This window comes from Heterocephalus glaber, unplaced genomic scaffold (assembly GCF_053883595.1).
Source record: "Heterocephalus glaber isolate CG9 unplaced genomic scaffold, H.glaber_assembly_v1.0 deba00001561, whole genome shotgun sequence".
NCBI lineage: Eukaryota > Metazoa > Chordata > Mammalia > Rodentia > Bathyergidae > Heterocephalus > Heterocephalus glaber.
Window position 1 is genome coordinate 9959381 of NW_028258349.1, and position 16546 is coordinate 9975926.

The 16546-nt window shown below is 45.5% G+C and overlaps 2 protein-coding genes across 4 annotated transcripts in view; both read right to left on the reverse strand.

Annotated features, from left to right (window-relative positions):
• The window catches only part of LOC147823994 (b(0,+)-type amino acid transporter 1), a 43821-nt gene extending 39661 nt beyond the window's left edge, over positions 1–4160 (reverse strand). Inside the window, exon 1 of the mRNA XM_087191026.1 lies at positions 3910–4160. The gene's annotated coding sequence lies outside the window, so the exon portion shown is untranslated. The remainder of the gene's footprint in view (positions 1–3909) is intronic.
• Positions 4161–6785: 2625 nt separating this feature from the next.
• Positions 6786–16546, reverse strand: part of LOC101713642 (b(0,+)-type amino acid transporter 1) — a 29057-nt gene continuing 19296 nt past the window's right edge. Inside the window, exons 12-14 of one of the 3 annotated variants that reach the window (XM_087191024.1) lie at positions 13778–13952; positions 11655–11767; positions 6786–7464 (exon numbers count right to left, since the gene is read on the reverse strand). In XM_087191024.1, coding sequence (XP_087047150.1) covers positions 11703–11767; positions 13778–13952 — 240 coding nt within the window. In that variant the 3' untranslated portion in view covers positions 6786–7464; positions 11655–11702. Of the gene's footprint in view, positions 7465–10966; positions 11166–11293; positions 11768–13777; positions 13953–16546 lie in introns of those variants that run through there. The other 2 variants (XM_087191025.1, XM_087191023.1) reach the window with 2 other exon arrangements.

The following is a 16546-nucleotide window of genomic DNA, read 5'->3' on the forward strand; positions in this document are numbered from 1 at the left end:
TTTGGTTTTAAGTGTAACATTTTACTTTGTGTTTTCTATTTTTCTTGCCCTCATTTGGATTTTTTATTTTTTGAGACAGGGTCTTATTACATGGTTTGGCTGGTCTTGAACTCATTATATATCAATATATAGCCTACGCTGGCAATCCTCCTGCCTCAGCCTCTACAGTGCTAGAATCACAGACATGTACCACTATACCTGGCATCATTTGGATTATATTTTTAACCATTCTCCTTTCCCTGTATTAGTTTAGAAGTTACAGTAGCCCCCCTTTATCTGTGGTTTTTGGTTTCTGCAGTTTCAATTACCCATAGTCAATTGCTGTTTAAAAATATTAAATGAAAAATCTTAAATATTAAATATTAAATCAACATGGCTGGATAGAGGAGGAGCCACACTGGAGCTACTCAGAGAAAATCAACTAAAAGCACAGGCAATTGGAAGAAAGGGAAGGACACACATCTTGATGTCAAAATCAATCTGAAATAAGAGACTTGCAGATCAAACAAAACATAGACATAGGACTTTATAAAATGATGAACCACCCCACAGGGCTGCTGCCTGCACTCAGAGCAGGAACCACCATTCTGGGAAGTTTCCAACAAACTGGTGGACTGCAATAGTGTGGCCAACTAAGTCACACAGGATAAACTTGGGATATAAGGCCCTCACCTCTGTTGCCTCCCTGCCCACAGAGGATTCTGCAGCCTGGAAGCAAATTTTGCCAGCACACACAGGGATGAGTGACCAGGAAGCAGCTCCCTCTCTGATGGGCCACTAGTTTTTTGTTGTTGTTGTTGTGTACCATAGTGGCTGACTGGCACCTCTAGGGACAACAAGGTTATTGACTTCAGCGGTGATGGTGAAAGCAATGAGTAGAGCCACACAACCTCTCCTGCCCTGTGACCAGTGGCATGAGAGAGGGATACAGACACACGGGGTTTAAGCAGCCTTAAATGTCATGGGCCATGACAGGGCAATGAGTGAGAATTGAGCACTCTCTGCTACAGAGGAGATTGAAGTGGGACCAAGAAGCCTTGGGCTGTCTTGGCAGTGGCAGCAGGGGCAGTAAGTTGGCTGACAGAACTCCTGCCACCATGACAAGCAGTGTAAAAGGAGAGAGTCAGTGGGAGTGGAACAGAGGAGGCTGTGCTAGGACCAGGAGGGGCCAACTGGGCATGGGACTGGGAGCAGCCTTGGGCTGCCTCTGTCTGAGGGTGCCACAGCAAACGAGAGAGTAATGCAGAGACAAACAGGGTAAGGAGATGTGGGCAGGCCGCTGAGGGACGTACAGAAACAGAAAGGTACCAAATTAATAGTTACCACGGTTGCTGGCTGAAGACTGACCCCAGCCCCCACATCTGGAGAGCAAGATCAGCCCCACATCCAGCACTGATCCTACTGCAGACCTGGCAGGGTTACCCAGCATAGTTTTGGGCTCTGACTTGGATGCTACCACAAAACTGTGGACATGAGAGGAATTTTGACCCATGTGACCCAGGAGTACTTTACTCCAGTCTTGTTGACCAGGAGGGGACAGGGTGTTGCTGAGCCTCTTACTTTTGCTTTCAGGACTGGAAATGATGGGGAAATTAATTTCCTGGTGACTGAGTTTATTTTTCTCGAGCATACTGGAGTGCACAGGTTTGCTGACTGTTCTGATCACGATGGGCAGGGCAGAACTTTTGGGCTGTGTGAGTCAGTGGGGTGACTCTGATGTTTTCCCATTCCCCACAAGTAGCTCTTCCCTTTGATCATCTCAGTGTTTTCACAGAGCAGGAAGATTGAAGTTTTATGTCACCGTAGTTCTCAATGCTACTTTCAACAGATGCCCAGGGAACACTTTATTAATATATATGACCTTGTCCTGTAGGATGAGAATACTTATGATTTTCTTTTCTTTTTTTGAGACAAGGTCTCACTGTGTAGCTGGCCTCAAACTCACAGCCATCCTCCTGCCTCATCCTTCCAAGTGCTGGGATTACAGGTGTGCACCACCGTGCCCAACATGATTTTCTTTCAACCCAGGACATAAAATAAAATCTTAGTGAGAGGAAAAATAGACATATAAATTCAATTCTTAGGCCATGTTTGATCCTTAAATGTCTTGAAAATCTTTCAGTTTTAGGAACAACAGCATATATATGCTGGTTCATCCATATATGATTTAAGACTTTGGAAAGTCAGCTCCTGGAGGACTGGACTCACATCTTGTTAAATATTAGAGTGAACCCTGGGGCTGGGGATTTAGCTCAGTGGTTTCGCCACCTGCTGCACAAGCGCAAGGATCCAAGTTCGATCCCCAGTAGCAAAAAAAAAAAAAAAAATTGACATAATAGAGTGAACCCTGGTAAATGTTGTAGCGTGCACAGGGAGTGGTTCCAGGTGTGCACAATCAGGGTGGACCCCAAAACCTGGCAGAGGCTCGGTCCCTGTATAAAACATGGTCAGATTCACATCCGGCCTCCTGCACACTTTAAATCACCCCCAGGTTACTTCCACTGCCTACACAGTGTAAATGCTACGTCAATAGTTGTCACACTGTGTTATGTGAGACATGGTGACAGGGAGAAAGATCTGTCTATGTTCAGTGCAAATGCAATTTTCTTTCCCCAAATATTTTTCTTACACGGTTGGTTGAAATCCACTGATGTAGAACCCACAGATATGATATAGAGGGCTCATTGTATACTTAGTGAATGCTGAATACAGGGAAAGCCATTTCTATGTGGAAGGCTTTGGTACTAATTTATAACATTCCAGAAATTTTTATTTATTTGGTATTTGGAGATAGGCCCTCACTCTGAATTCAGGCTTACCTTGAACTCACTGTAGCTCAAACTGGCCTGGAACGTGCAGCAATTGTCCTGCCTCAGCCTCCTGTGTGCTGGGATTACAGGCATGTGCCACTACGCCTGGCAAGAGTTTTTTTAAGATCACTTTTCACCTGACTCTCGCAGAATCTATCTCCCAGTAATCGGTACTCAGGTTTGACTAAGTGTTCTGTGCCAAGTCTTTGTCCTTCTCTTTTGCTTTTCAGTTTCTAAGCTGACTAAGCAGCTCATGCTCCTAGAGTCACAAACACAGACCCAGGAAAAGGAGCTGATGGAAAACAAGGAGCAGCTGGAGAGTTTTCGTGCCAAATGCCAAGAACTCAAAACGGACCTGGATGGCAAGATTGCCATGAAAGTTCACGCTTCCATTGTAAACAAATTGAAAGGGTAAGGACTGAAGTCTCTCCGAGCATTTATGAGTCACCGCATGTTGCTATGGGCAGAATGGAAGAGGTGGCTCAGTTTTTCTTTCATTTCCTCACTATGTTGCCCAGGCTGGGCTTGAACTCCTGGACTCAGGTCATCCTCCTGCCTCAGCCTTCCAAGGAGCAGGGACTCCAGATCTCTCCACTTGTTTGTTCTCCAAGACTTTCTGTTACCTACACCTGCACAGGGACGTGAGGGTGAGTACAACAAATATTTTATTATAGAGGAGCTTGGTATCAGTTAAGACTACAATTTGCATTTTGTGTGTTGATTAGTTGTTTTTCCTGTTCTGGCCTGAATTAGTCTTAAAACCAAAGATCACATAAGGGAGTATAACTGGTAACCTAGATACCGAGTATAGGAAACTGTTACATGTAAAGATACAACCATAAAATGGTTGTTATTAAAAGTATACACAAATATACCTACTTGAGTCCCTGCTTTGACTTCCTTTGGGTGTATAATCAAGCAGAATCTGGCCAGGCAGTGATTCTTCTGCATTTAATGAACCATCACAGAGTTTTCCATACCAGCCGCCCCATTTTTTGGTTCTGCCAGCCATGTGTGGTGACTTCAGCTTCTCCACACTGTCACCTAGGGATCAGCCCAGGATGGAAGCTAGGGGGGCTCTTCTGAGCACGCTTCTTACCTCTGCGCTTGTGGAGTTCTCTGAATTCCCCTTCTGCCTCCTTTGACCTCCAGCTTTTCCTCCAGGCCCCAGAGGTCGGTCTTGTGTCCCCACCTGTCATCACTGGCCTTGGCATCAGTGGGTCTGTTGTGCCTTGGAGTTTTTAGGAGCATGTGCACCACTTTTCTTGCCTGGGACACAGAGACCAGCACCTTGCACGGTCCCCCAGGTGTCCCCTGGGCAGATGGGACCAGACGCACACAGTAACTCACCAGTGAAATCTGCTCTCCTCTCTCCAGTTTGAGTGGGGCAGAAACTAGGCTGCTTCCAGCTCAGGACAAGACCAAGCTGAGGAGGAGGTAGGGCGAGGGCAGTTCATGCCGCAGAACTGTCCTGCCGTTGTGAAGCACAGCATTTTTAATTGCTGTAAACCATTCCCTTGATTGGGCATTTCTTGATTGCAGCACACTTTCAGCTGTTTCGCATAGTGCCTCCAATTAGGCCTCATCTGGTTGTATTCTGACATTTCTGAGAGGGACAGGAGCTTGGGGCCGCCCAACCCATCATTTTGCTCTGTGTGTATCTTCATAGCAAGTTGCTGGGACATTTCTTCAATCTAACTTTGTTCCAGTTGACCTATTAACAGATAAATTAACAGGTAAATACTTGGAATTGAAATACCATTAACTGAAGTGTAGTTTTAAAAGTCACTAAGTATGGTGGCAGATGTCTGTAATTCCAACACTCTGAGAGACAGAGGCGGGAGGTCCCCAAGTTGAGAGCCAGCCTGGGCAACTCAGTGACATTGCAAGCCTCTGTCTCAAAATAAAAAGGGGTAGGGATGTAGCTCTGTGCAGAGGCTCTGGGTTCAACCCCAGTACAACAACAATAATAGTAATAATAATACTAAGAAGAATTATTACTCACTTGGTCAGTGAATATTTAATAGATTCCCCCCCCCCCCGATTCAGTTGGGGAACAGACAGCCAGCCCTCCCTTCAAGGGGGTTAGGTTTCAGTGGAGAGATGAAGAACGCATAGGTAAAATATGCACAGTGGGTCAGATGGCAGTAGGTGAGATGAAACAGTTAAAGCAGGAAGGAATATGGGGAGCTGGGTCTGGGGAGGGCTAGAGCACAGACTGAAGCAAGATTGTAATGGGTTTCGAGAAGCCTCCTGTGGGCAGAGGGAGGCCTGGGCAGTGAGTTGTGAGATCAGGAGGAGAGCTGAGCCTGGAGCAGCAAGTGAGAGAAAGGGACTCCTGTAGGTCAGAGGGGGTCTGGGGTGAGCTCTTGCTGGACCCTGTGGCCGATGCTAGGAAGATGCTCTCAGGGTTTGGAGCAGAGGAATAACTTGGTCAAAGGACAGCTTGAGGCTGCTGTGCTAGGAATAACTGGAGAGGGGGTGGGGGACACAGGCTGTGCCCAGAGGGCAGACAACATGGCATGGGGAGAAGCAGCTGGTGCTGGGATGTGTCCTGAGTGATGGAGCCAGCCGTCACTTGTCGAACAGTACCTGAATGGGGGAGTGAGGATGAAGAAAAAGACGCAGAAAGAAAGACGCAGAGGTAGAGTCAGGAGCCTTTCAGAGAGAGGGGAGAAGGGAGGGGGGGCAGAGAGAGGGGGGAGGGGGGGAGAGAGGGGGGAGAGAGAGGGGGGAGAGAGAGGGGAGAGAGAGAGGGGGAGGGAGAGAGGGGGGGGAGAGAGAGGGGAGAGAGAGAGGGGGGAGAGAGAGGGGAGAGAGAGAGGGGAGAGAGAGAGGGGGAGAGAGAGAGGGGAGAGAGAGAGGGGGAGAGAGAGGGGGGGGAGAGAGGGGGGGGAGAGAGAGGGGAGAGAGAGAGGGGAGAGAGAGAGGGGAGAGAGAGAGGGGAGAGAGAGGGGGGGGAGAGAGGGGGGGAGAGAGAGGGGGGGAGAGAGAGGGGGAGGGAGAGAGGGGGGGAGAGAGAGGGGAGAGAGAGGGGAGAGAGAGGGGAGAGAGAGAGGGGAGAGAGAGGGGAGAGAGAGAGGGGAGAGAGAGAGGGGAGAGAGAGAGGGGAGAGAGAGAGGGGAGAGAGAGAGGAGGGAGAGAGGGGGGGGAGAGAGGGGGGGAGAGAGAGGGGAGAGAGAGAGGGGAGAGCCCCACGCTTTTCACTCTCCTCCTTTTATTCACCGGTGAGTTTGGTTGTTCATCATGACCCTTATCCAGAGACACCTGCTTCCTTGTTTTCTAGTTCTTTGGGAATTACCCACCCTCATGGGCCTTCCTGTTTCTCGGGCTTACAAAACATTCATCATGCTCCAGGGCAATCTAATTCAGCAAGGATGGGGTTCCTCATAACAGTCTCCTTGCTCTATACAATGGAGGGTAAGATTTAACATGGAGCCTCTATGGCTAACACCACTCTCCACATATCCCCGTTTTATATGTTATGATCAAGGTCCCTTGATCACGCAGATAGGCTGTGCCTGTTTTAGGCGAGGAATATAAAGAAATCCCTTACCCGTCATGGAGTCAAGAGCGTCACAGTACTCTTGCTTTGTCTTAGGTTGGTGATTTCCTATACTCCTCTTACCCGTCATTTACTACCAGCCTCTGCAGGGAATTACACCATGGGTTTAGGGGGTGTAGCATGTAATTATAGACCAGCCATCCTCATTAAAAAATGCATAAACATCTGCAGTAGCGCCGGAAGGATCATGCATCTAAGAGGCAGCCCTCCTCCAATAATTACTATGGAAATGAGTTACTGCATAAATGCAGATGTAGATGGCAGAACTTTTCTAATTTGTTCGATAAAAATCCTGTGCAGCCTGGGCTGCATCAAATTCCAGGGATTCTGCATTTTGGGGATCTATAATATCCAAATCTAAGAACACATTCGCAAAACCATTATCTGATTTTCTGTTTGGGTGACACAATTGCTTATTTGACAATTGAAGTAAATTACATTATAATAATCATAATCTTTCTGAACACTAATATTTCCTACAAGTAATACCTAAGAGCACATGACATATGCAGTGACATTTCTTTTGGGATGACAAGAATTTTCAGACCAGTCCAAAACATAAGTATCAAGTCCAGTAATATTATATCTCACAGAGGCATCCGCCACACATCTCTTCCATGGAATAGTCTTATTGGAGCATTAAAAGTCTGAGGCACTACACCAGTGGTCTCTATACCCACAGGTAGATGTAGATGGACTCCAGTGATCCCGCCTTTGCATTGATCTACCTGCCTTCCTGTCAGGGTGCGAGCGCTCAGTCTTATACAATCAGTTCTGTTGATTTTGAAGAAACATATGGGGGTTCCGGTTTCTGATCCCGTATAGTTGAACAATAGGACCTCGTTCTTGTCAGGTGCCGCCGTCTCATCCAACAGCCTGGTATTGTTCACCCATACCATTACTTCTCCATTTTTTGAGCTCATTGGATGTACAACAGGTGGATCAGGTACATAAGTCCAATAAACCTTCTCATTCAGCGTCATCATTAGATTTATCAGCAGGACAGTTGTCAGGATCATCCTAAGGGGCAGGAGAATTTCCCGCAAAACGGACTCATCTTTCAGGCAGCCACCTGGCACCTTCAGCGTCCTGCGGGAAAACACAAACATGCCCTCGTCCCCATATTAATACCAGGTCGGGGCCACTCCATACACCCGTGAGGGGATCTTTCCACCTCACTTGAGCATATGATGATTTAGTTTTAGGATGCCACAGCCTTTCTGCTGCAGTCAATCCATAAGCATCCACAATTTCCCTTTGCCAGGGGTCCAGGAAGCCCAGAATGAGCGCTAATGTGACCCACATAACAAGGACAGGTGCAGGCATGTATGCACCATTGTATCTGAGCAAAGTAATTGATTGGCGAGGTCTGCATATTGCCCTTCTCCTGCCAGCATGTCATAATCAGTACCATTTCTATTAGCCCAATTTAATTCAGCTGTTCTTTAACACTGCTTGGAAAATTCTGTTTTCCAAAGGAGGTAATCTCCCCCAGACAGGCATGCTTTAGCAAGCTGTTTCCAATCTCCAGGAGGCAGCGCCTCTGTGCTCAACGATTCTAACGTAGCCTGAGTAAAAGGTACAGTAGGGCCATATTGCGCACATGCCATTTTTAACACTTTAAGTTGCTTAAAAGATATCGGCCGATGGATTCTGACCATATTCCCTTGAGCATCAGCTTCCTCAAATACTGGACAAGCTAAACGAAAGCCCTGGGTATCTTCCCCTCTGTCAACCACATGTTGCAGGGTAGCTTGTAATGGCAACAGAGACCGAGATTTGACAGACAAAGGCCTGGGTCCTAGGGGATGTTTAATCATGGCTATAAGAGGGTCAGTTTTTTTCATTAATCTTGGACCTGCAACTGGCGGGGGATCAAAACCAGCAATTATACTAGGAACTATTCCTCCCTCACCCTGAGTCTTCTACAGGAGGTGGAGGGACAACCTTGGGAACACCAGCCTTGTCACGCTCCTCCGAGGAAGGACTTGAGGGTCCTTCAACCCTCTCTCCCTCATACTGAGAATCCAAACTATCTCTAATTAAAACCCATAAACTAAAAGCATCTATAGGGATTTTAGTGGGTCCATGACCATCATAACAGTCCTGAAGTCGCTTCCCTACCTTGTTCCATACTCCTAAATCTACTGTGCCTTCTTCAGAGAACCAAGGACAAACTTTCTCTACGAATTCTAAAAATTACATAATTATTGATGCCCTACCTTTGCTCCACGAGACCGAAGCATTTTTTTTAAGCATATGTACAAAAAGCAGCCGGCTATTACCAATACCCATCTTGCTAGACGCCGAATCAGCCCGCTGCAGACAGGCAGGTCTGTGCACGCCCTACCAAGGTCCTGAGTCACGTGGAAGACACCGAATCACCCCACTGCAGACACGCAGCCACCTGATTCCACATTACCAAGGCGCAGAGGACACCAGACCACCAGACCAAGGTACTGAGTCCCACTGTTCCCGGCCCAGAGGTAGGGGCTTCTGAGCCGTCGTCCCACTGCTCCTGGTCCAGAGGAAGGGGCTTCCCGGTCCCCATCCCTCCCGATGCTCCCAGCCCAGAGGAAGGGGCTTCTGGGCCACCATCCCTCCCACCACTCCCGGCCCAGAGGGAGGGGCTTCAGAGCCACCATCCCACTGCTCCTGGTCCAGAGGAAGGGGTTTCCAGGCCACCATCCGTCCGGCTGCTCCCAGCCCACAGGAAAGGGCTTCTGGGTCACCATCCCTACCGCTGCTCCCGGCCCCTGTCCCACCTCACCCAGCTCAGAGGAGGCAATCCGTGCAGGCGCTAACAGCCCCTGCCCCAGTCCAAATGAGAAAACACATAAATAAGTCGCAAAACCAGACTTCCAGATCACCTACAGCAACCCCAAAGGGAAATGAGAGGGAACCCTCTGATACTCAACCACCTGGACCCACTGAACTGGCAACAAAAGGGGATCTGGAAAAAAAATGAAATCAGAAATACCCATCTTGCTACTCCCAAGTGCATTCACCACCCTTAATTTACTTATCCGAGCTCACGACCCACGGTGTCCTTCACTATGGTCCCCCGTATTCAGGTCCCTGTTCAGGCACCACCCGTGACAGAGCCAGCCGTCACTTGTCGAACAGTACCTGAATGGGAGAGTGAGGATGAAAAAGAAAGATGCAGAAAGAAAGACGCAGAGATAGAGTCGGGAGCCTGAGAGAGAGAGAGAGAGGAGAGAGAGAGAGAGAGAGAGAGAGACGAGAGAGAGAGAGAGAGAGGAGAGAGAGAGAGAGAGAGAACCCTGGGTAAAGTGATAGCACCTGTCGTCACCAGATTCTTGGGAGAGCGTACATAGTCCTTGCCACTTAGGGTAGGAGTGTCCAGGGGCTGGCCTTGCGTGTTTGGATTTCTTTGTTGATTGAGAAAGTTGGAAATGTGAGCTGTTGGGAAATTGAAAACCTTATGCACTCAGCTGAGGCGGGAGGATCACAAGTTCAGGGCGAGCCTGTGCAACTTAGCAAGACCTTGTCTCCAAAAGGGCTGGACATGTAGCTCAGTGGTAGAGCACTCCTGGGCTCAACCCCTAGCATTCCACTCCCCACAAAACAAACCCCTGTGCACTTCCTCCATGTCAGTTGTTAGATTCTTCTAGAAGTAGAAAAGACCACTGACAGAGCGTGACTCGGGGGTGAGCACTGCAAGACCTCTATTCTTTTTGTCACCGCTCTGCTTCTGTTTCCTCATCTGTGAAGTAAGATCCTGAGCTCACACACAGCCTCCCTTCTCCACAGGCAGTGGCCAGGGACCTGCTCTGCGTCTGTGCGGGGACTCTGTGACAGGCATCAGAGCACTGCCCTCCAGGTGAAGGATGTGGCCCAGCCTGGCTAGAGGCCAGGAGCCTGTCCTTGCTCCCCTGTGACTCTGATGGGTTGATTGGCAGGTATCAGCTTGGCCATGTGAAGTTGGGTGGCTCATGACGAAGCAGAGAGTTCTGGTGTGTTTGCTGGAAAGGCTGCACTCAGAGCTCATCCTTGTCAGTGGGCTCTCTGCAGTGGAGGCCTAGAGCAGTGGCCAGGCCTCCTGAGCCTGTCCTGTGGGCAGCAGCTTGCTGTGCTGAGTCTCTTAGGAATAGCAGTGGCGCGTCCTAGAGAGCACAAGCCTGCTTCCAGTGCAGGCGGCAGTGGCACCTGCCTGGGAGAAGACACAGTGCAGACTCTTGCGGTCCACTGACAGACACTGAAAATACTGGGGCAGGAGGGCTATGGGTTTCAATCTCAGCTTCTTTTTCAGACACTCGAATTTTCTAATATTTAAAATTCTGAATAGTATTTTGTAGGAAGTGGAATGCCGACTATGTCAACAGTTACTAATTGTTTTTCTGTACTGCTATTAAAACATACGGGTTCAAGTCTGGGTAAATTTCTGAAATGCAAAGTAAAAGCACTTTAGTGTTTATGCTTCCAAAATTGGTCATTGCTCTGTTTTGATGTGAATGACTTTTGCTTGCAGTGTCTCATCAATAAAATTTCAACGTTTCCCCCAGAAATGTTACTGTTTACATTTTTTAAACAATATTTTCCCTGAATGCCAGATGCAAAGTAAAATTTTATTCACTATGCTTTCTGGTGACCAAAATACCAGTGAAAGCTGGTGGGAGCAGGTGGTGTGACCTGTGATGAAGCTGACCCTTGTCACGCAGGCTTCCAGTAGTCCTAGAGGGGTGAGGAGCTTGGCAGTGAGGGTCTTGTTAGGCAGCCTGGCACTGACCTGCGGTGTACATCGCAGGTAAATCACAGAGGCAGCAGTGCTTTTGAGGTAGGGAGTCAGAGTAAAACGTACTTTAAAAAATCTTTTAAAAACAATTGGCACTAATAAATATCAATCACAGTGAAAGTATTACCTGATTTATGTAAAAGAGTAGACTTTATTGATCACTGAGTTTAAGGAATATCTTTTATTTTTAATTTCATTTAACTTATTTACTTGCAGTGCTGGTGCTGGAATCCAGTGCCTTGCATATGCTAAGCAAATGCTCTGCCACTGAGCAACACCCCAAGTCCTGCTCTGTGTTTCAGTGTGATGTGCCCTCATTAAATAGTTGTCACCAGAATGGTGGTGGTTTTATGCAACCTGCCAGCAGCCTTCTGTTAGGTGACTCTTCTCTTGATAACTAACACACACCTATCACTTCTCCTATAGAACCCCTCCCATAGAATTAAGGTTATCTAAAGATATTACATAAACACTGGAACACTTTTCATAAGAAAAAGAAGAAAGAATCACAAATACTGCTTACAAAAATAAATTCATCACAGCTTTGACTGAGCTACAAGAGATGCATTTGTTAATCCAGATCTTTCTCCGGTGGGACGATTTCCATCAGCATCTGTAGGTACATGGTAACTGGCTCTGGAACACAAGTCAGCAAGTCATGAAAGTTAGAAAAATGTAGCTGAGAGGCCTCACTGTGCTTGTTGGTGAGCAGTGATATTATTCTTACCCTGTGGTAATATGTCCCTCTTAGACCCTATACTCAGGATATCTGGTGTTTAAAGTGAATCAGAACTATCCTACTAGCTGCACTGCTTCTTCGGGATTCAGTTCTTTCCTAAATATTACTCCCCCTCAACAATTTACCCAGTAGGAGACTATGAGTGACTCATTTATGCAGGTGTGTTTACTACCACTGACCAAGTGGTGACTAGTCTTAAGTCACTGAGACGGGTTTTGTTTCAAATACAGATTGGTTTTTTTCCACTACCTTGACCCAACTGCTTATCAGTTTTTGGAGGGAACAGCCAAGAAGCAAACCACATTTTGTACCATGAGGTTGCAAGTCGTCCTGCTTAGGCTCTCTGTCAATCTGATCAAATCCAAGTGCATTTCTGAGGCTCAGGGCGGGGGCGTTTCACTAATTTTCTTTCCTTTCTATAGCTGTGTGCCTGTAGCCCATCAGCTTAGGTTAAGAGCAAAGAGGTTGGGGGTAAAAGGAACTACGTGGGGAAGGAAAAAGTCCTGATGGAAATGACACTCGTGTCATGCGTTGTTTTCACTTTGCTAATTACAGAAAATGAATTCTCCCTCTCGCCTCTAGCACCACTGTCAGGTAAGCGATGGTCCCTGACTCCCCAGCTGAGCAGACAGGGGAAAGGCTCTGAGGACAGACAAGCTCAGCCACTTTCGGCTGCACCTGAGTCCCACGTCTACTTTCCTGCCTTCTAGTTGGGTGTTGCTCTTCCATACCTCTGTAAGTTTTATGTAAATGATGGATGGATGGCTGATTATTTTCATTTTCCAAGTTGCAGGTACATAAATAAAAACCTCATAGGGCCAGCAGGATTTACTTTCCTGGCCAGATAGGCCGACAGGAGCAAGGAAGAGCTAAGTTTCTCATCACAGTTAACAAAAGAAATATCCAGTAGCTGGAGTGTGCCGGGCACAGTGCTGGATCCAGGATGAAATTGTGCACCGCCCCAGTTCAAGGCATTCAGAGCAGAGACAAAATGGGCCACTGACCGCCTCACTCCCTGGTGAGGCTCCTCAGGAGGCCTGAAGGTTTCCCGAAACTAAGCTGCTGTAGGAGGCAAAATGTTGTGAATATAATACTGCTACCAGCTTTTAAATATCGTTACAGTTCAGCCTCTCTTTTCATAGACTTTGGCATAGTGCTTCTTTTAGAAGGAAAGAGGCTAACGTGGCTCAATTAGTAAACATTTGTCCTAAGATAGATGAGGGTCAGGACTGCAGAATGAAGAGTGACACCTATGGCCTCAGTGCAGGAAGGCTCAGGCCCTTCTCCCAGTTGCCCCCAGTGCCAACTTGCCCACTTTGGGGTCTTTGGGAGCCTCTTCGATGATGTCTCCATAGCTGTCAGGAGAAAACGGTGCTCTGGGGATGAGAATATACTCCATACTACTAAGCCATCCACTCAACATTGAGAAGGAAATTTTGTGTTAAGTGTATTTAACAATTAAAAAGAAAATAGTCCTTTTCCTTCCTACTTGTTACAGTCATTAGCAGGAATGAAAGCCACGTATGGTGGTGCCTGTCTGTAATTCCACACTGTGGAGGCTCAGGCAGTAGGATCAAGAATTCAGGGCCTCCCAATGATGAATATAACTATATTTTATATAAATGTAGCAATAAATTTAACAGGAAAGAAAATAAAATAAAGTTCTAAAAAAAAAAGAATTCAGGGCCAGCTTGGACAACTCCGTGAGACCCAGTCTCAACCCAGTGACCCCCCTCCTCCAGGGTTGAACCCAGAGGCACGGCAGTGGGGGAGAAGGTCACATGTCCTGGGGTGACATCTGCTGGATCCTGTGATGAGGGTATTTGCAGGATGAGGAGAGGTAAGGTGGTGGTTTGCTAGGCTGCCTGACCTTTTCTAATATCAAGAAGCCTTCTGGTGATACTTACTTGAGATTTTCTGAGCCCATCCAAACTTGCAGTAGACAAAAAGGAAGTAAAATATAAGGCCGCTCAGTATAAACAACACACAGTAGAGATATTCCCAGGCAGGCTTGCTGATGATCGGCGCCAGAACCAAAAACACAGATAGGAGAATCACCAAGACGGGGATGAAAATAGGCACCTGCAAAGAAGACAGCAAACAGGGGTCATGGTTTGGCCTCAGTGGTGTTTTATTGTCCCCCTAAATCCTCATGGAATCATAGGCAGGACCTTTAAAAGGTGATGGGTTATGGGTATATTATAACATACTTGCTGTTAAAAGTGGCTGGTTGAAAAGGGAGTCATTGTGGATGAAACACAGGATTCTAACTCCTTCCTGGCTCCTCCCCTGAGTATCTCTCTGCTTCCTGAATGGCATGAGGTGAACAGCTTTCCTTCCACCATGCCCCTCTGCCATGCTATCCTACCTTGGAGCCAGCTAAGTATTAACTAAACTGAGCTGAAATAAAGTTCCCCTTCTCTAAGTTGCAGGTGTCAGGTATTGTGTCTCACTGAAGAAGAAAGTGACTAATATATTGCTTATTTGTTGGAGAAACTGGATAGTTTGTTCTCTCTAGCATCTTATGCTAGTTTTGCATGATTGCTTCCTTTGCATGTCATTTAACTTTGTCCTGTCTTTCCTGTAGATGAGTAGTGAGAGAGAGAGAGGCATAATGCTTGGTAGTCGGAGCAGTGTACATCGTTGTGTGTCACATGGATGGGACTCTTAATGTCAGATTTTCCCACATCTGAATTGCTGAGACCTGGGCAGGTCTCCATTGTAACTGCCCCCACAGTGGCGATCATGGTTTAAAACTAAAGCTAAATATTTAGTGGTTTCAGCCTCCACTGATCATTGCCTTGGTTATTTCATCAGTGGTTGTAAAATGTCAGTTTTCTAATTCTGTATTCTGGATTTAATTATTTGAAGTTCTACAGTAAAGAACTTCAGCTGTTATTCTAAACTGCAGTTTGTATAGGAAAGGCATGATGAATACTTGATTCTTTTATTTCTTAGTTTTCACAGTGATGAGTTGGTTCCCTGAAACCTCCAGTGGTGACTCAAACTCACGTGTTGTTATGTATTTGTGGGTTTCAGCCCTTTGTAGTCATTTTTGCTGATATTCAGAATGTCCTATCAATACCAGCAGGATCCCCATGAAATTGGCTTTGGCCCTTTGGTGTGACCCCAGTGGTCTTAGGCAGCTTTTCTGCTTTGTGTGACAGGATGTTCCAGACCTGGATTCACTCATCTCTCCAGGGAACTTCATATCCCTTTCATGAGAAATGGGATGTAAAGATGTTATTCTGGGTAAGTGAAATATTCATTGTTCTTTTAGAAGGACAGCGATAAATAAGCTTCTTAGGAGGGCAAAAAAATCATGAATTCATACTGATACTTTAGTATAAATATAAAATTACATGAGCATTTTTTTCTTCCATTACTGTACTTTAGACCTGTATCTTTTTTTATTATGCTTTTATAAATCTTGTCTCTCGATAGCTTAACATAATTGTTTATTTTCTTTATCCTGTAATGTGTCTATAATAAATTTCAAAGTGACTATACCACTACTACTATTATGAATAGTACCATGATGTTAAGATTTCTTTTGTAGTTCTTTTCACCCTCAAAACATAACCCACGTGGAGATTCAATTAAAATACTATGCTTTAATATCAGTTCTAGTAATTATTTTCTTTGTGTCATTATGTTACATGGTGATTATAGAGTAAGATTTTTTTTCCATTTGTATTTCATTTTTAGGAATTCATTTTTTCCTTTATTTGCTTATTTTGGTCTTTAGTATACTGTTTTATTTTTCTTGCTTCCATTTTCTGTTTTTTCTTTTCTCCGCTTTCTGTTTTTTCTTTCCAGTTCTGGGTAGTGAACTTAGGCTCTTTAAGTATGTTAGCCTTTTTCTGTGTCTGATATTACTTGCAAATATTTCCCTTTTACATGTGTGTGTTTCTAACTTTCTTTTTCAAAAGCAGAGCAGGAATTTTTGGTTTATTAGGGGGTATTTATCAGTTTTTTTCCTTATTACTTCTGGATTTTAGGTTGTAGGACAGTTTCTAGTTCATGAATTTAAAAAGAATTTGTTTTCTCCATGCTTCAGTGCTATATTTAAATTTTGAATAGTGCTGTCATATTCTAGAGTTTTCCTTCATATTCTTGCTTGTGTGAATTTAGTAATTAACTCATGCAGCTCCAAAGGGAAAAAGCATGGTGTTTTTTTTACTGTGATTACATTAAGTGTATAAATTAGGGAATCCTGATATCTTCATGACATTGAGTTTTCCTGTCCAAAAACATGTATGAATTTCCACCTGTCCAAGTTTACCTTTTAGATCCTACAGGAGTATTTTATAGCTTTCCAGCTAGGGACCTATCTCCTATGAAGCTAAGCAGTAGTTTTATTTGTTTTTGTATTTTGCTTTGGAGAATGAGATACTCAGTTATCTTTCCACTAGCAATCACTTCCATAAATGCTTTAGATTTCAGTGTGCTAACTTTATATATTGCTACTTTGCTGTATTTTCTTGTAGTTTTTTTCTTTGATCCTTTTAGGTTTTCCAGATATATAATTATATTACCCCAAAAGAAGAGGGGGGGCATATTAAGGCCACTATAAATTCCTGTTGATGTCTTTATCATTTATGTGTGTTGAATTATATTTTTCATCTATGGTGATCACGGAAGTTTCTCCAAAGATATGTCAGTGTGGTGACTTA